The sequence below is a fragment of the Gymnodraco acuticeps genome, unplaced genomic scaffold, assembly GCF_902827175.1.
Source record: "Gymnodraco acuticeps unplaced genomic scaffold, fGymAcu1.1, whole genome shotgun sequence".
NCBI lineage: Eukaryota > Metazoa > Chordata > Actinopteri > Perciformes > Bathydraconidae > Gymnodraco > Gymnodraco acuticeps.
In genome coordinates, this window is record NW_022990295.1 from 4,874,774 (window position 1) to 4,895,515 (window position 20,742).

The following is a 20,742-nucleotide window of genomic DNA, read 5'->3' on the forward strand; positions in this document are numbered from 1 at the left end:
AGACTGTTTGGAAAGTGACCAGAAGTTAGAGAAGTGTTGATGAAATGGGTGAGAAACGGTAGAATATCAGGAGCGATAGTCTGAAGGAGGTTTGAAGGGATAGGGTCCAGAGGACAGGTGGTAGGGCGGGCAGAGGTAATGAGGGTAAGAACCTCACTTGGAGAGAGAGGGGAAAAGGAGGTTAGTGTGTTGGTGGAAGGAAGGTCTGGTGACCCAGCGGTGAGTATAGGTGAGTCAGAAAAAGAAGAGTGAATATCATCAACCTTTTTTTCAAAGTGGGTAACAAAGTCACTTGACAGAAGTGAGGAGGGGGGAGGGGCTTTTGGAGGGTCCAAGAGGGTGGAGAAGATGGAAAATAGTTTTTTAGGATTGGAATAGGAAGATTGGATCTTATCTTGAAAGAAAGTGCTTTTTGCCTGAGAGATCGAAGCAGAGAAAGAGGAGAGGAGAGCCTGATAGGTTAGGAGGTCGTCACGGTGTTTGGATTTCCACCGTTTCCACTCTGCTGCCCTAAGGACGGTTCTATTAGCACGCAGTGCATCATTTAGCCAGGGAGTAGGAGGGGACTGACGAGCCTGCCGAGATGTGAGAGGACAGAGAGAGTCCAGAGAGGATGAGAGAGTAGAGAGGAGAGTTTCTGCAGTAGAGTTTGGTGGCAGGAGTTGGAACGAGTCAGAGGAAGGGAGGGCTGAGAGCACCGACGAGGCAAAGGTAGAGGGGGAGAGGGAGCGAAGGTTACGGCGGACAAGTGCAGGATGAGAAGAGATTAGTTTGTTATGTTTGGAAAGGGGTAGAGAGAATGAAATGAAGAAGTGATCGGATGTGTGGAGCGGGTTTACAGAGAGGTTAGAAGTAGCGCAGTTCCTTGAGAATATGAGATCAAGGACATTGCCAGCTTTATGAGTCGGTGGGGACGGAGACAGTGAGAAAGCAAAGGCGGTTAACAGAGATGTTAGTTCGTCTATCTTCCCCGTCTGGAGGTTGAAGTCTCCGAGAAGTACAGCGGGAGGGCCAGTTTCAGGGATGTGTGAGAGGAGATTATCTAATTCCTCCAAGAAGTCCCCCAAGGCGCCTGGTGGACGGTAGAGAACAACAATGGTTAACTGTATAGGATGGGTTACTGTGACGGCATGGAATTCAAAGGTGGAAGGAGTGAAATTAGGTAGTTTGAAGAGGGAAAAGCTCCATTTGGGAGAGAGCAGGAGACCAGTGCCACCTCCTCTGCCAGTGGGTCTGGGTGTATGGGAGAAGGAATATGCAGTGGAGAGAGCTGCTGGGGTGGATGTGTTGGATGGAGTAATCCAGGTCTCAGTGAGAGCAAGGAAATCCAGAGACTGCAGGGAGGCGTAGCCAGAGATGAAGTCAGCCTTAGGAACACTTGACTGGCAATTCCACAGGCCACCAGAAACTAGATGTTGGATCTCAGTGGAGCACGTGGGATAGACGAGAGCAGGCCGGTTATATCGATTAGGAGATACACGGGGCCAATGATAATTGCGAGAAGACACATGAACAGGAATGGAGAAAATACACATGATTATAGTATGAGGGGCTAGAAAACTAAAGAAAAGAGAAATAAGACACCAGCTCAATCAGAGTAGAATTTGCCTCCTCTTTGCCACCCTCGTGACTCCCGTAGAACTCCAATGTCTTTGTCAGTCTTACTCCCGTAGGACTCCAATGTCTTTGTCAGTCTTCGGCTGTCTGACGCTGAAGCTGACGCTCCAGGAAAGAGCTACCTAAAATGGACGCCTGATTGCTCAGTTCTCACATTTGATGGGCGACAATAGACTGGCCCTGCCTATATTAATGCAGGCTTGAGTGCTGAGACCTGTGAAGCAGGTTTCGCCTGAGCAGATCTGAGATTTAAAATCTCTCAAAAGCGATTTAGCCGTTTAAGCTACAATAACAATTATACAGAGTCGAATAAATGAAACAGAGAAGTCTAATTAAACAAGAATATAACTTACAGTGGTTGCTGCGTCAATAGGTAATGTCGTCACCGGGTCCAGATGCACACTGAGTTCATCAGATTTTAAATGCGGTATTTAAATGCTTTTTTTAGGTAAAAAATGACTGAGTCACGCGGTTGTACTTCACGCAATCAATAGACTGGCCCTGCCTATATTAATGCAGGATTGAGTGCTGAGACCTGTGAAGCAGGTTTCGCCTGAGCAGATCTGAGATTTAAAATCTCTCAAAAGCGATTTAGCCGTTTAAGCTATAACAATTATACAGAGTCGAATAAATGAAACAGAGAAGTCTAATTAAACAAGAATATAACTTACAGTGGTTGCTGCGTCAATAGGTAATGTCGTCACCGGGTCCAGATGCACACATTCTAGCATGGCTATGATACAGGATGCTTGGACATGTTGAAATTGCAGCTTTTCTTTGTATATGTGGTTGTATTTATTAGCTGGCTAATAACAAGAGGCTGTGAGTGAGACCTAGTATTACAAAGTTGACCCAGCAACTTTACACCAGTGGGAGAGGCAGAACTGCTCTTTCTTTTCAACATACTTAAGTTACACATGATTTCTTCCAAGTGGTTTGGCTTGTTAAAAATATCTTGCATTATGATACAGGAATTTGCTGGCTTTGTGTTTACAGAAGTACCTGACTATGCCGGACTTTTGTGCAGCCTACGGATGCTCTAATCACCGCAGTCTGCAAACAAGAACCTGTGGGATCACCTTTCATGTGTAAGATATGACAATATTATGACTAAAATTAGGATAATCGTTAATTACTTAGTGGATGTATGTACATTACAAGTCCTGCTACACAGGATCAGTAGGGCTATGTGAGATAATAATATTGCAAGATTGTTGTTGACCCAGCCTCTTTAGAATATGTTGTTACCATTTCTTTACACAATTATTTAATGTTTCTTTTGGACACCTTTTTTATGACTCTTAGTGTGGTTGTCTTATTCTTAAAGTAGGCTATACATACATGCATACCAAAAATATGATAATTTCGGTGTGTATTTTTGTCCTTACCCTTAATGTTAAAGGAAAGAAGGGAGGAAAATGTTGACAATCATTTATATATCTGGCTACCTTTCTCATGTTTTTAAGGTTTCCCAAAACCGAAGAGAGGAGGAGGCAGTGGGAACTCGCCCTAAGAAGGGACGGTTTTGTTTCCTGTGACAGGACAGTAACAGTTTGACCCGTTGTTGTGCATATCATTTTACTTACTTGCAGTTACAAATAAACCGCTGGTAACACATACCAATTCTACTCTGGTCGTGTCGTTTCCCTTTGTACCCCTCGCCAAGAGGGAACGTAACAACATGTGTTACGTGCCGTAGTGGGTGCTTGTGTGTCTCCCTCTCTTTCCCCCTGATGTTTCTTCTTCTTCTTTGTTTAATGGCGAATCGCTACCACTAAGAGCATATATCGCCACCTAGCATCTGTTCCATGAGACGCAGCACTATGTTCCCCACATATGTTTATGTTTGCTCAGTCTAATAAACCCATAACATGGTTGTGAAAGAATACCAAAGCTGAGGCTGGACGATGATTGATTGTTGGTGTGACATGTGTCACCGTGTGTCTTATTGGTTTTGTGTTATACTGTATTTTATTGTGTGCAGCTGGTCCTTATCTCCAAGACACATTTAAAACAAATAACCTTGAACCTTGAAGCCCCATCTCTCCCCACCTGCTCCTGCTTCCTATATCCCCTCCACACCACACCAAGTTGTTCTTCTTAATAATAATAATAATACATTTATTTTGGGAGGCCGCCTTTCCCAAGGACCCAAGGACACCTTACAGGGGCATAGGGGCAATATAGGGAACAATTTAAACAGTGGATTTTGTGATATATCAGCCGGGGTGAGACAAGACAAACCACAAATGGACTACAGAAGGACACAAAAGGACACATGGTACAGTTTATATTATTCTTGGTCTTTTTTCAATAACATATTTCAAAGGTTCTGGATTTGTTTACAAATCTAGAAACTAAATACAAAACTAGTATAGTAATATGAAGATCTCATGTCAAAAATAATTGTGATAAATTAGACAGAACTGGCCTGTCTGTGAGCACATTTTATGTTGGTTTGGTTCTTCTGATAAAGGTGTGAATATCTAAATAATATACCATGCTATTGTCATTAGTTGTGTCCGTTCTTAAAGCTAAGGCATTGCTAAATTAACAACTCTTGGCTTACAGAGTGGTAACATGAGACCGATTTGTATATATAAAATATAAATGTATTTTAATTTTATAATTTATTTTAAATATTAACAATATAATACAATAAATGGAAATATATACACCGGCAAATATTTAATATAAATACCTTGTGTGTGTGTGTATAGCTATTGCTTTATCTGATTAATGTTATTTTCATATGAAAGTCCATGATTATAAGTATGCAGTATCATAACTACATCTTTGATGTTTATAAAAAACCAAACCGTTTGAAAATTGGTTGAAAATTGAGCAAGCTATGGTTATTTAAATAGTAAACCATAATGTTATGAATGAGAGAACTCCCTGTAGCAAGATGGCGGCCAAGTGGCAACGTCGGTCTCCATTGGCCAGCAGCGCGGGTGAGTCATCTAGTGCAGGCATCCTCAAACTACGGACTCCGGTCCGGATCCGGACCGAACCACCACTGTCTCCGGACTCTGAGCAAATTATACTTTTCATATGTATTATCTCTCTGTATTATATGTGAGACATCGCCACAACGCATTCGCAACGAGTCAAAATTCTCCGCTATGTCCACTGCAAACAGCGCTCTGCATGTCTGACTGTTCCACTGTGTTCCACCTGTGTTTGTCAACGCTTTGGTCCAATCATATTCAGCAACCAGTCTGCGTTTTTTCCCCCCAAACAATCTGCGAATCAGAGGCACAGTAGGGCGGGTCTTCGCGGACTGCGGGTGGGAAAAATGTGTGTGTCTCTTTCAACCTGTCTAAGTCAGAGCGAGAATTTAAAAAAAAAAATTCAGAGCGAGAGTTAACAACTCATCTAGTTCCATCTGTACTGTAGCTAGTAGCCTAGTTTCACCTACCGGGGTGGCAACTGACACCCTAAAAATAGGCCTTGCCACCCCAGCTGCCACCCCAGTTGGCAGCTTTGTTTTGAAAGAAAAGTTGTGGCTCATCGGACATTTATGAGAGAAAGTCTCTAATGTCCGAGTGCAAGTGAATGCAGCACAAGATGCACGTCATGTAACCCCTCCCCCGGCCCTGGCACGAGCGTGGACATACGATTGGCGGCGATTTCATTTTGAACTGGACGGCGCAAAACGAGAAGCATTCGGACCCAAGCGCTGAAGGAATGAGGTATTTGCGGTCTACAATGACAGAGAAGAGACTGTCAGTTTGGCTGTACTCAGCATTGAATCAAAACGCACTGAAGCTGTTGATCTTAATACGTTTGTGAGGCGTTTTGCTGAACAAAATGGTAATCGCCGCATTCAGCTGTAATAGACATGCCAACTTGATGCTCTGCTCACGGATGAGCATACACAACTATTAAGATGATGACCTTACGTGTGTAAATATATTTTTTTCTTTGAGGGGGTCTGCCCCCAAAAAACTGTTTTAAGTCCTGAGAAAGTCAAATAAGACGGTGTGTAAAACTACACTGCCCAGCCAAAAAAAAGTAACCACTTTGATTGAACTAGGCCAGTAGGTAAGGACTTTCCACTGGATAATAACTGAAGTATAAAAGAATGCATGACTGAAGTGATGGAGACCATGTTGAAGGCAAACAAAAGAGGAAATAACAGGTCAAATCAAGCAAATCCCCCTCTCAGATTCCACAGCAACCAGAAGAACATAAATACTGGCTGGTGATTTGATTCATCAGCTTTGTGATGGAATAAAAAATGCACAGTGCATTTCCTTAGCTGTGGGTGAGTCCACTGACACCACTGACAATGCTCAGTTGCTGGTGTTTGTGAGTTGTTATGATGAGGCAAAGGGGGAGTTTGTTGAAGATGTGTTGGGCCTGACAAACCTCAGTGGACACACAAGGGGGAATACATTTATAAAGCAATAATGGGAATGCTGAATGAAAGAGGGTGCAGCTGCCTTTATTCATAACTGTGCAGCTCTGCGACTCTGAGGGGTCAAGCACAGACACAATAACAATGAAAACTGCTGCATACAGATTATTTTTGTTTTTGCAACCTCGTGTTAAGAATCTTGTTGCAATTGTTTAAAAGTTTGAATGACCGTAATAAACGGACCTTTGTCTTATTGAAACATTTATTTTGGACCTTTAAGATTTGTATTTGAGTACCCCTGATCTAGTGTTTATATATATCTATGGAAATCACGCTCCATTTAAGGCGGGGCCTCACATATGACGCACACCTGCACACCTGTTAGCCTGTTCCACAATTCTTCGTTTTCCGAGGCTAGGAAGGATTCTTGCCTCGAAGCAAGTGACTCGGAAGACATGTGCTACCAAGCAAGCGTCCTCGACATTGAGAAACCAACCCGGTATCATCACATGTGACGATTTACCATGCTGGGAGACGTGAAGATGTCACGATTTCGTCCCTTCAAACGTGAGTTACACGGTATTGTTAACCCATGTTAACCAGTGGAGAAATAACCGGAAATGCCAAGCAAATGCTACCCCGACGAAATTATTTATTTTTTAATAGTCACACTCGATTACGCCGATTTTCTTGTTGCCCCAGCTTGGTCGACACCTATTTTAGCAGAAACAAAGGCTACATTCATGTATTAAATCGATGTGTGTGGATGTGGAACCGGAAACAGACATAGGCAAGATCCTCAGCTCGATGATTGGATGGTTTAGCCGCAATGCATGCTGGGATTTGGTGTTTATGTGATGTGAAATCTGAAAACATTTTTAAAAAATAAAATAATACTTTATTCCGAGTGTGCTTGCTTTTCTCTTTGAAAGTCATCACATAATGGCATTATAATACACGGTTCGGCTGCATTAAATATTACATATCTGCCGTAGTTCTCTATTTATAGAGCCCTGATGAGAAGACTTCTGGACAAACAGGAGAACTGCCGCCAAAACTGAATACGTGACGTGGATCATAAATATATAAGTAATTAAACAACATCTTACATTTCTTTTCACACAATACATCTCCTTGCAGTATCAACACTAATTCGGCTGACTTTTATATTTGATCCAATTGGTAGATAGGCTGTATTTACACCATAACGGTGCAGAGCTGATCGAAAGGGACACCTGGTGGTTAAAGCACGTTATTGAATTGTATTATTTTATTATTAGATATTAATAGGATCCCTATAAAGTATATTCATCTCTCTAGGGCTCTGCACCAGACCATCCTCCGGTGAAATCCTCAGACACTCGCCCCGCCCCCTTACTGTGTATCGCTCACTGATTGGAGGATGCAGCGCATGCACTGATCTGTTAATTATTGACATGAGAGCAGTTTCCCAGCGGAGTGAAGAAAACATGAAACTCACGGGAGTCACAACTCAGTTTATACAGTGTTTTGTTTCAATTAATGTATCATTCAGTTACAAATATGTGATATATCTGAACAACAAAGTGGTCAAAAATCATTTTATTCATTTATTGGAAACATTTTCATGATCGCTTTTTTCGTTTTACATTTTCATTTGTTGTCATTTCCTTTCAGTCAGTCATTAAGTGCTATTAAAATGTTAATTTGCTACATTTTCCACACAAACAAACAAAGTGTGCAGTCCAATGAATGTTAATCTAACTGGGTTTTGATAGATAACATATCTCTTTTTCTTCTCTCAATTATTTTATTTCTATTGTGCACTCTAATCAATATTAATCTAACTAATAGTTTATTTATACATTTTAAGAATGGCGTTTATCTTTTTTGAATGAGTTCTTATTTTATTGTATTTATTTGGGTCTACAACAGATGATACAAATGTTTGTGTCGGTAAATGTGTGGCGGGGGTGTTTGTGAAAAGCACTGCTCTGCTTCTCAAAGTGTGGTCCTTGGTATGAAAACGTTTGAGAAACACTGCTCTAGAGTAGAACATTGAAACAAATATAACACTGGTTAGTTATATTTACATAATTAGAAAAGCTACAATTTCACTCAGATGTTTTTAAATTCAGAATATCAGTTGTGATAGGAATTTATTGTTAAATATGTTTAGATCCAGTAATGTTTTTCTCATAACCCCCTAGTAGCCAGATAGTGCTGTCCCAGGAATGATGCATCTTGATAGGCGTTCTGATTGTAAGGCTTCCAGTTGTTAGCATCTTTGGCTGCATTAAACATTGCATGCTTTAAAAAACACTTTTAGTAAGTAGCTACTGCAGCTTCCAAGAATTGTGGGTCAACATAGTGAGAAAATTATGCTGACTTTTCGGCTTACTGCTTTTTACTTTTTATATATTGTGGACAATGGACATGCTACATTTGTTTGTGTCATACTCCATAGTATGTTAGTCTGGGTATTGGAACATACAGATTGTTTGAGTCTCAATCAGTTGTTGCGTTTGTCTCAAGATCCTGGGTCCAACTGTCTGTCAACTCACATTCATCCAGCAGACTAAATAGTAACTGCTCCTCAATAAGGTCCGGTGACTCAATCTGCAAAAAGACACAAACATAATGTGTGATTTTAAAAATATATGATTTGAGATCATAAGGCAAGGCAAGGCAAGTTTATGTATATAGCACATTTCAACACAAGGCAATTCAAAGTGCTTTACAAAAATGAAAGACATTAAGAGCATTAAGAAACATATTATGAAATGACATTTAGAAACACTCATTTAAAAGCAACAATATAAAATGGCTTTTAAAAACACTCATTTAAAAGCAAAGATACATGAATAAAAGTTACAGTGCAGTGTGAGATACACACATCAGAAATGTTTAGGTCTGACTCTCAATCATTGCTAACTTTTTAGCAGCAATAGTTTTCTATCACCTCCCTTTCTTTCTACTTTCTTGTTTAACTTGTCCTTTAGTTATTTCAAGTGTTTCATGCTAAGGTAAAAAAACGAAATCTGTACAAAGCGCACTGTTCTTTTATGACCAATCAGACACATGCAGCAGACCTCTGGCAGCATCAGGGTCATATATTATTACAGAAGTGACAATAGAATATATTTCATAATACATGTCATCAGTGGCGGCCGGCCCGTAGGGGCGCTAGGGGCGCCGCCCCCCCTCTTCCCACATTAAATATATATATTAAAAAATTTTTTTTTTTTTTAATAAACAAGGTAAATATTATATAATTGGTATCAGTAAAATGTATAATCTACAATAACATCTCGTTTAAAATTGTGTTACGATGTCTAAAGTTACTGATAAGTCACATAAGTTTCCTGCCTGGCCTTGCCCGTGTATCATTACCCTCTCTCGTCTGGGCGCTATGCACAGCGCCCAGACGAGAGAGCAGCAAGTGCAGCAGAAGCCAACTGTTGCTATCTTTAAACTATGCCGCCAAAACATAATTTCAGCCAATCAGCGTCGTCAAATCTGATGGTCACAGGGCGCCTACGTCAGCGCCCGGTGCAGTCTGTGAGTTGTTTGGACTCGTATCCAAGGAGACAAAACAGGAAGCTGTCATACACTCTGGAAGCTATCATTAGCAGCTAATATGAAAACTCAGTTTTTGACATAAAAATTGAATTATGGAGTATCAATAATTTTTTCAAAGTGACAGACACATTGGATTAACCTATGGATTAACCTTCAGCCGCGTTAGCATTTTTTCGCTCAGGGCTCATTTAGACGCTTCTTGTGAGACTTGTGTTTTGTTTCGGTAAACATGGTTCATATCATCAGTTAGCTGAGTTTCTTCCCGTTAAATGAGTAGGACACATGAATAGTTTATTACATTTTAAGAAGCCCTGAGACACAGTTTAGTGAGAAAATAAACGGGGGGGAAAAGCCCCTTAACAGGTTAAATGAGAATTAAATCATTTTAAGTAATTTTGAGTGTTCCCAAAGCCCCGGTGTTCTGCAGTTTGTGTGGGCCCACTGTACTGTTGCACAGTTTATACTGTAGAAACTATGTCCTGGACAAGGTGTTTGGAAGTTTTGGAAGATTCATAGCTAACCACACTGAAGATTATGGAGGTATTGATCAGTCTTCTCATATTTTTAAGCCTCAATTTGTCCTCCCCCCCCCTCTAACATCACCAGAAGTCATAATTTAAGGGGTCTTTTCTCAATTATTTTTATACTCAGTTATTGACATATACAGACAATGTGTTTGAATGTATGACCTGTAATAACAGTGGCAGTTCATATCTATTTCCTTGCTCCTCCCTTGTGCCTAGTTGGAAGCCGTTCGGGGATAAACACTTCCAGTTGGAAATAACTTTTGTTTTTCTTCTGATAAGTCCGACTCCTCACAGGCAGCCTTAAGGGAGGGCATGTGAGTTCAAGGAGAAAAGCCAAACTTCTTAAAGTAGGTAACGAGGGGGAAAGAATGTCACTATTTGAATAAATATCAATATCTATCCATGTGATGGGACTGATGTATTATCTGGCAGACTGTTATATCTAATTATTATCGGTTTGTAAACTTAAATTCCTTTTCCATAATAACAAGTTAGACATGACTAATTCACCTGTAAACATATGCTTATTGAGAGTTGGCATCTCTTGGTATATGAATGCTTTACTTTGTTTAGACAGCTGCAACCCAACAGTGAGTTTGTTCCAGAATCATCAACCCATATTCACTCATGACATGAGCATTATATCTAAAAACGTATCCAGGAATCACCGAGTCCAATCATAATCGTCATCATTCTCTCAGCATGTGCATTCGTGTTTCTAGCTGTCATCACTGAACAGAATGTCCCATGGCCTTAAGGAAGAGAAGTCCTATTCCAGTTATTTTGTCTTAAGTCTTGCATATCCAGACCTATCTCTTAACTTGGCCTTTCTCGTGCCAGGGCTGGAGAAAGGTCTAGCCAAGATTTTTCCAGGCCTAATTTGAGGAGTAGGTGTTACCATCCTGATCATGTGCACTCACGTACGTGTACAAGCCTGGACCATGTTCAGTCAATGTTCTAAATTGTGGCCAAATTGTTACACACAACTCAGTGGCAGTATGAGGACCCCTGAATATCACATTTAATTTAATTTTCTGTTTTGGTTTCCGGTTAGTCATGTCACAATATCAGATACTGAAGTAAGTCGATGCAAAGTTGGGAAAACGTGCTGTGTGGTTCTTCTACAGTATACATTAGTGTTGGCAAACTATGTTTCCAAGTGTAGTTTAGCTCTGTTTTGATCAACAACTCCTGAGGGAGATATCTGGCTCTCTAGCTGCTAATTGACAATTCTGGGTTCTTGCTGGGTATGTAAAACTGCTGCCCGCTGCAGCTGTGCTAAGTTACCTTAGCAAATAGACACGAAGCAGAGTGAAAGAGCTAAATAACATTATCTTTTGTATTAATTTAACAAACATGATATGATGTTACAAAGGAATGAAATTAGCGCCTGACAAATACAGGGTTTATGTTTGCTGTGAAAGGTACCAATTTTACTTTACCTGCAACCATGGCTTAGGCAGGGGTGCACATGACCTTTTGCCCTGGTTCTCAAAGTAGCACCTGGAGATGTTGCTTGGTGCGCATCCTTACAATTAAATAAACCGGACCTTCTGAGGGGTACTTGACTTTATGAACGGGGGGAGGTGCGCTAGTGAGCACGCTCATGAACTGTTCGCTGTTCCCTGTATGCCTCGCAGCAGGGTTACTGTGCGGAGCGCATAAAGCAGACCCTTCACGCGATAGCAAGGGGTAGAGCGAGGGATCGCAGATGCCGTCATGCTTGTGGACGGATTAAAAAAATTAAACCTAAATGGCTCGCGAATTATACTTTGGCGGCCGTTAATATACCTGGGCGGCCCGCCCAAGTAAAGTCTCTGTGTGGGAAACCCTGCTATTTTACCAGTTCTTATGCAACTCGCAAATATCTCTCTCTCTCTCTCTTCTCTATCTCTCTCTCTTCTACGCCGGGATCCGGAGTCGAGGCTGATCCTCTTGCTGTAGTCCTGTGTCTTGAATCCTCTATCATGAGTTCTGGATTAAGTCGTGGAATTCGGGTCGTGGCTGAACCTGTCTCTGCGGTCCTGCCTTGTGTCTCGTCATGCTGCTTCCCTGATGGCTTCCACAGGATTGTAGCTGACATCCTCGTGGATTCATCTTCTTATTACAGACACATGCATTTCCTAACATTCGGTCTATATGCTGTAACATGTATTATCTCTTCGATTTACACACGGCATCTATTGCACGTCTGTCTGTCCTGGGAGAGGGATCCCTCCTCTGTTGCTCTCCCTGAGGTTTCTCCCATTTTTTCCCCTTAAACTGTGGGTTTTCTCATGGAAGTTTTTCCTTGTACGATGTGAGGGTCTAAGGATAGAGAGGGTGTCGTTTTTCTCATACTGATATTCTGAACAATCTGTGCTGTTGTATTTGCTGTAAAGTGTCTCTACTGTAGGCTATTTTTATTATATGTAGGCCTACAGCACTTTGGCTCGACCAAAAATCGTTTATAAATGTGCTATATAAATCAAACTTGATTTGATTTGATCTTCTCTCTCTCTCTCCTCTCTCTCTCTCTCTCTCTCTCTCTCTCTCTCTCTCTCTCTCTCCTCTCTCTCTCTCTCTCTCTCTCCTCTCTCTCTCTCATCTCTATCTCTCTCTCACATTTTTAAGAGCAATCCCTATATTTAGAATTGTCAGGGATTAAGGTTACAAAATATAATCTATATTTCTACTCAATGGTACCACTGAATGAATAGAGTGGCCAGTAGAAATGTTTAATGACCTGCCACAGAAGGAGGTTAGAAAACATCTTAATTTCTAATCCTGCATGTTAATTAATTGATGGCTTTAGAGGTGCTGGTTGGTGGATTTAGTTAGCTTTGACAGAATCAGGCTGGTTGGTTAACCCCCTTTTCCAGATGTATTGCTAAATAAGCAACTGGATGTAATGGTATTGATCTGCACATCTAATTCTCTACAAGAAAGTTTACAATCATATTTACCTTAATGTGTCATTATTAATTTTATATTAAAGTATTACAAATGCAGTTTTGAAATAAACTACTATAGTAGTTTATTTCAAAACTGCATTTTTAATTTTAATTTTAATATATATATGAGCTAATACACTGTTTTTGGGCGTCGGTGCAGGCTGATCTCAGCCACTCTGTCCTGGGACAGAGGGAATACGTATTATGCCCATGCAGTTATTTTCACCTCTTCCCCACATCACTCGAAACAAAATCACATTCCTGTCGCTCAACTATTCCCACTAGCTGCAGCTAATACTTTTCATCGATCATCTGTATTCCTCCTCCAGACCGCCCTCTGAGACTTTCCAGTCTCCAGCCCCTCGTACCTGACAGACAACTCTCACAGACAAATCCTTTCCATGTTCAAAGCCCTTCTGCATGTACAGTAATGACACCCTGAAGGTCATGACAGGTTGGGCCATGTTACTCTTTAATGACCTATGGACAGAAGACCACATCTTGAATACACTACAATCAACACTCCACTAACAGAAAAACATATTTAGCTTGCAACTGTAACATACATTTCCCACAACTATAAGTGAGCCATTACTGCAACTTGAGAACTTCAGAACAAAAAAAATCAATGATCAATTCCAGGCAGGTCAGTGTTTTAGTCTTTGTGAACCAGGCAATAAAAAAGTGCCCGACTGAGTTTTGATGGCCAGAAATACCATTAACCAGTTCTAGCTAGTTAGTTAGGAACTACAAGTTCCTCTCCACCAGAGATAAATGAAAGAAAATGTTTTTTAACTGCCGTGACACAATGCTGCCACTCTTAAAGTGGTTGACCTCAGGTGCCCTTAAATCTATGGAGGCCAAGGGTGTCTTGGAGGTCAAAGATATGTTTTTTCTGTCTGTCTTCTCTTTAATGAGTCAGTTTAACAACGTGTTTCAGCTATTTCTGCTCTTGACAGTACTGGGGTTCAGCTTCCTAATGGACACCCTTTTTATTACAGTAAAGGGCTGTGGAAACGGGGAAGCTGTCCAAAGCAAACATATGATGTTTGATTGAGGTGATTCCAGAGAGTACCCTTTTATCTCTGAGACAATGTTGAACCTTGTTGTAAATTTGTCATCACAACATTATCATCAGGCTAATTCTTAGGAAACAGATGAATAGAGCAGGAAAAGATAAAACTTTTACCAGAACTGGAAAAGCTTCTGTTTTTAATCTGCCCCAACGGTACGTCCACACGGCAGCGTCGCGTTGAAGCTTGCCGGTGGGCGTGTCTGGCGTGCGACCAACAACCAATCACATTAATCTCCCGCCCCGGACACACAAGCACGCGGTTTGATTGGCTAGAGCTTGTACTGGCATATGATTTAATTGGCTGGCGCTTCCGTCGACGCTTGAAAAGTTGAACTTTTCTCAACTTTCGAAGAGAGCAACGGAGGCAAAGCGACGGAACCACAATGCAGTTCGGCAAAGCGTGACGTCCCCCAATTCAATGTGAATGGGAAGCGTCTCTGTTGAACCACGCAACGCTGCCGTGTGGACGTACCGTAAGTGGCTTTTGTGCATGCAAACGCACTTCAAGAGAAAATGTACACACACATTCATACAGTACACTAAGGTTTTTTTTTATAGGGGGGTAGGAAAGTGTGTAGCTTTGTGAGCTGTTGCACTTGGGGCTGGTTTGGTGCTACTCCCAAACATCCTCTGGCATTAAAGTGTGAAATACAAGCTGGAGGTGGAGAATCTATAGACTCGCATAACACTGACAACTCTCGTTGAGGAAAGTTAGGGGCCTCTGACAGCTTTATGGAAAAACAGAACACTAGCGCCAATGTTATACATACACAAACTTACCTAACACTTACTAAGATATAAATAACAATTAGTTATTACGGATGTATGGGACGTATTAAATTAGCAGAAAGCGATGCCTGTTCATGAGGATAAAACAGTTTTATAATTTGTATTTGTTTTAGTGCATTCGAACACTGCTGCATATTCAACGTTTTCCCCCTAATATTGCTCCCTCACTTTCTGCAATGCTTCCCTGCTGCTCAGAGTTGAGTACATTCTGATTGATTGAATCGGAACAACAATGCATCATTGAGAGGAAACAGATTTGACGTGGCTGCTCATGAACCTGGCACATTATTAAATAATATACTACTATTATCACGATTTTACAAAGATCAGAACAGCTTTTGCCCCAGGCACATCAGTTTTGAACTGACTCAATCACTGAAATCAGTGAGTCAGATAAAGTTGGGGTCAACTAAATCCATAAGCACGATATCTGGTTATTGTCAGTATGCCAGCATAATAGCTCCAGACGTCTCAAACTGCTCCCCATGCTGTAACTTTCCCACCTGCTGTCCAGACCCTGCGGGCTTATTGTATCAGTCTCAGTCTGGCCTGTATCCACACACAGCCATGTGCAGAGAGAGTAGGGAAAACCTCGTTCACTGATCTATTTAGCAACTCTTTACAGTGCAGCCATTCTGACCTTAACACCGTAATTTGTCACTCCTCTTCCTTTTCTGGACCTGAATGGCACCAATGTTGCCTGTGAGTTTAGTGCTCCGTTTGCCCTCTATAGCCTACAGGAAGGGGTCCTGTTCTTCTCCCAACAACCAATGGTAGGGTGGGTAAACTTCTGACCTTCCGTACAAGATCAAGGTTCCTGCTGTTAGAAATTAAAATCAATGTTTGATAGCATAATGTAGCTTAAACATACCGTCAGTTTAAATGCTATTTTACTCTGGAAAAAACCGGAAGTTCTCAATACCAAGCTTTTATTCTGAAAATCCTTCATCTCCGGTTAGCATTTAGCATGTGGCTAATATACCATTTCCTATAGATGTGAATTTAGCAGCGAAATGACATGGAGTGATGCACACCGAAACCTACTGATTTAACACTACAACTAATTGAACCAAGAGATTATTATTGCTGAATATTAAATGAAGGTACAGTTTATTTGAATACGTTATTGTTTACAGACGTGGGTAGCATGTGAAAACATCCGGAACTACCGGAAACCAAAATGCTGTGAAGTATTTCCTGTATTTTTTAGAGTGTTGATTTCAGCGTTTGAAATGTATTTAGATGAAAAGTCATGAAAGAGATTAGGAGGGGAAGAGGCGTGTCTAGTTATACAATGAATTTAAAATGTCGAAATGCTCCGTTTAACGCAATATCGGACACAGAAGAACGAGGGGGAAGTCTCCTACGTCACCACAGCCCCTAGAGAGGAGGAGCAAACAGCCAGCAAGCGGGAAAGACGAAGGCTTGTGAGGTCTCTTCTCCACGGCCGACCACTGCGAGAGGAAGCTGCAGCCTTTCTCTCCTCACTGAACAATATTCTGCTTGTAACATACCCGCGCCTTTTTTTATTTAAAGTACCATTTGAACCTTCTCAGAGACTCCATTTAGTCTCATTTTAAAGCTTCTCTCCTGGACGCGAGAATAACGAACACAGCATAACACTGCTCACTGTTCTATATCAGTTTCCCACTTGGAGACGATTCTGACAAAGCCAGAACTGTGTTTCAATGGACCACCTCTGTACAGCTCCCCATTGGCTCCTGTACAAGGTGCAGAGCAGGCTTACCACAAGTGTGGGCTGCTCAGCTTGCAAGGTCACTGACATCAGTCACATACCTCACTTTATCGGCCAGAGACCAATAGGGCCAGTTTTCCACCAGTGTAGGAAGGAATTCTATTCATTACACTTCAGATGTTGAGACCAACTCACAAGGCAAGTCTGCAACACTTTCTCCTCTAGTATACTGATCTCATCACCTTAAATGCATCAAGGTTAGAAAACAAAAACACACGTTGTCAAATGAAAGATAATGCGGATAATAGAGATTATAATTTGCCCAAGACATTTCATATTAATGCCAATCTATAATATTCCTGGCTGAATTCCAATATTCAAACTTCAACCCTTCATTTCACATACAAATATGGATGTGACTTACGGTATGTACGGTACGTCCACACGGCAGCGTGCGTTGAAGCTTGCCGGTGGGCGTGTCTGGCGCTCGACCAACAACCAATCACATTAATCTCCCGCCCCGTACACACAAACACACGGTTTGATTGGCTAGCGCTTGTACTGGCATATGATTTGATTGGCTGACGCTTCCGTCGAAGCTTGAAAAGTTGAACTTTTCTCAACTTTTGAAGCGAGCAACGGAGGCAAAGCGACGCGACGGAACCACAATGCAGTTTGGCAAAGCCTGACGTCACCCCATTCAAAATGAATAGGAAGCGTCTCCGTTGAAGCAACGCACGCTGCCGCATGGCTAAATGAAAACCAACGATAAAAAGTTGTGTTTGTTCAGGTTATGAACAGCCTTAGCTCTGGCGATACAACATGATAGTGTGCTAAGTTAAGCGCAGCTTGTAGGTAAGTCTACATTTTAAAATGTAACATTTTATCAATGGACAGACGATTCTTATAGCCGTGTATAGAGGGGGGGGGTCATAGTTACCGCATATCACAATACCATATTTCTAATAAAATAAACATCTATGGCCATGTGTGGAAACACTTCTTGGTCTCTACCACACACAGTGACACAATACACATAGAGACTTGTATAGAACCATACACAATACTGTCTCTATTTCAGGAGATCATAAAGTGGCAAACAAGAGAAGACAGTGTGACAAGCTAAAAGCCATGTAGCCAAAGGTGGGATGAAGAGCAGAGAAGAGGGGGGGGGAGAAGCTGAGAGAGAAAGATCTCTTTTCTTCAGGGTTTCTCTTTTATGGTAAACCTGACCTGAACCCAACACATTTAGACTGTATGGGTGTCAATGTCTTTACAAAGTTTAATGTTAACATTTTGTATTAAACAAAGATATAATAGTTGTTTATTATTTACTGTACTTATTATTGTTTTTAATATAAAATATCATCCAAGCAGATCTTAAGGGTTCAAACATTGCCAAGATATTTTTGAAGAAGTCAGTGAAAATATATTTTAGCTTAAAAATACTGTGTATTTCTCATGTACAAGGGAAAGTGCACTGACAAAGAGTGCATGATTAATGATGTTAGCAAGGAGTGCCCTGTTGGAACCATCCGGCCTTACTGTAAATGTTGGGTTGTCCTTCCTTTAGCAGCGGATCCAGGAGTTTAGCCAAATGAGGGTTCAGGAAAAGTAGCACCGGATCAGCTGTTAAGTATCACAGTTTAGCTTTACCAGTTGAACATAACCGTAGTGATCTCTTTTTTTCTGGAAATGTGTTCTGTTTATTTAAAGAGAGGAGTAAGTCTTAACACAAATATCTAAGGCCTTTCTGCTCAGGCAAATATTATTAACAGTGAGAGGGAAAAAAAAAACCTTCTTTGGCAAGGAGAGGATTTCACTGGAATGAGAGTTTTGTTTGGATTGAGAGAAAGGCAAAGCCGGTATGACGCACAGAATAGCAGCTCTTAGATCTGAATCCAACCAAACAGTGCGTTTGTTTTAACAAATCACTGCTGAAAGGTAAATCAGGTAGATCTCGAAAGAAACACTTGAAATCTTAACATCATACGCTGGAATCAATTAAACTGAGTTAGAGCAGAGAGTCTGTGGTCACTGTTACAGTATAAGACCAACCTTTTAACATTTTCCATTTTTACTGTAGGTGCTACACTCCAGCAGCAGGCCAGACTAAACATAGAGCTGCATACTTTCAATTTGGAGGGAAAAAAATCTCATATCCAATATATGCCTGTGTGTTTACGTTGTGGTGACACATTATTGGTATATAATTCACCGTGTGATTCGTGTGTGTTGCAACCCGGACCCGTTAGTGAGGGTACCGGGGTTGGACGTCATTCATGCTAGCTGGTTACACAGAGCAGCACATGTACTCACGTCTTCTTGATTAATGAATAATAAAGGGTGGAAGTCCATTCTGAATACACCGCCTCTGACATCGGCTCTACACTGGTGACTCTGACGTTTTTCGTGAAAGTTTCCGAAGACTCAATGAACATGGCTGATCGCGATGTTTTTGTAAAGCTGCCGGAGTTTTGGGAACATGCCGCTGCGGCGTGGTTCGCACACGTGGAGGCACACTTTGCCTGCCGACAAGTCCGTGACGGGGATTTGAAATATTTCCACGTGGTAGCAGCGATGGGAAGCTCCACGTCATCCAGGTTGGTGGGATGTATCGCGGACCCCCCGCACCATGGCAAATTTGAGGCGATTAAGGCCCTTCTCCTTAAGACATTTAGCTTATCTGCTAAGGAGAGGGCCCGCCAGATGCTTGACATTCAAGGCCTAGGAGACAGCAAGCCATCTCAGATAATGGAGAAAATGCTAAATCTGCTAGGGGAGGAAGATCCCCGGATTTTTTTCATGGAGACGTTCCTGCGCAACTTGCCTTCCCGGGTTCAGACGGCGCTAGCCAACACGTCCATTACGGAGCCCCGTGCCTTGGCTGAAGAGACCGACCGTTTTTTCCTGGCTACCCAGCAGTCCGGTGCAGAGGCGCTAGCTGTGACGCTCGGCGCCCCCTCTACAGTTAAGAAGGCTTGGGGGAGGCTGGACGTGACGGTGCCAAGCCGGCGTGGGGACACAGGAGAGTGTTTTTACCACGTGCGGTTCGGGGCCGGGGCGAATAAGTGTGTCGCTCCCTGCAGTTACAAGCCTCCGGGAAACGGAGGAGCCGGCGCTCAGTAGTGGCCCTGAGCGTTGGCGGCACGAGCAGGCTTCTCTTCGCCAGCGACAGAATCTCAGGAAGCTTGTTTCGGTGTAACACAGGAGCTCAACAGAGTGTTGTTCCTGCGTTGAGGGAAGACGTCGCTCGTGGGGGACATGGACCGCGACGATGGGGGCCCCATTCGCACGTACGGCGTGAAGCCTATGTGTTTGTGTATTGGAGGACAGCGGTTCAACTTGGATTTTGTGACGGCAGACATTTATTTTCCCCTCCTCGGGGCAGACTTTTTATGTGCTCACGGGCTCCTGGTGGACGCTTGGTTGATGCCTTGACGTTTTCCTCCCTCGTGTGTACACTTGGCAAGGCGGCGTACGACGGGCTGTCGGGGGCGGACATTTTTCTCAGGTTGTTGGCTGAATTTCCAGACCTGACGCTACCCACCTTCTCCGCGCTCACCACCAAGCATGGGGTGGAGCACCACGTCACCACCGAGGGTCCCCCAGTCTACGCCAGGGCCCGGCGGTTGAACCCTTCTATGCTTGCAGTAGCGAGGGCGGAGTTTTCAACCATGGAACGCCTGGGTATCGTCCGCCGTTCTGACAGTCCTTGGGCCTCTCCTCTACACGTCGTTCCCACGGCGTACACCGCCTCTGACTCCCGTTCATCAGCTCTACAACGTAAACATTTTCTTTTACTTATTTCTAACAAATTCTGGACTTTTGTCATCACCGACTGCAAGTAGACACTACTTCTTGAAAAAAACAAATGGCATTCTCAGGGCAAGCTTGTATTATTCTTTTTTTTGTAAATGTTCAAATCATTTAATGGAATGGGACTGTCATTGGTCTTTTAAAAAGATAGAAGATAAGAACCTCTTCTTATTCAATTCAAAAACTGATCTTTTCTTAGTAATCATGCTCTTAAAATACATCGGGGAACCATCCACAAAGTCTGTACAGATTGTACAAACGTCAGGTACTAATAGTCTGTGAGAAGACATTTGAGTTAAGGACGTTACACAAATCAACTTTATGAGTAAACTGGGGCAGTGTGAAACTGTTCAAGAATGCCC

General features: G+C 42.1%; 1 protein-coding gene across 4 annotated transcripts in view; it reads right to left on the reverse strand.

Annotated features, from left to right (window-relative positions):
• Nucleotides 1-7,884: 7,884 nt before the first annotated feature.
• Nucleotides 7,885-20,742, reverse strand: part of fsip1 (fibrous sheath interacting protein 1) — a 37,536-nt gene continuing 24,678 nt past the window's right edge. For 2 of the 4 annotated variants that reach the window (XM_034222524.1, XM_034222523.1), the window contains exon 10: nt 7,885-8,578. In XM_034222524.1, the coding sequence (XP_034078415.1) occupies nt 8,468-8,578 (111 nt within the window). In that variant the 3' untranslated portion in view covers nt 7,885-8,467. Of the gene's footprint in view, nt 8,579-19,971; nt 20,341-20,742 lie in introns of those variants that run through there. The other 2 variants (XR_004569583.1, XM_034222525.1) reach the window with 2 other exon arrangements.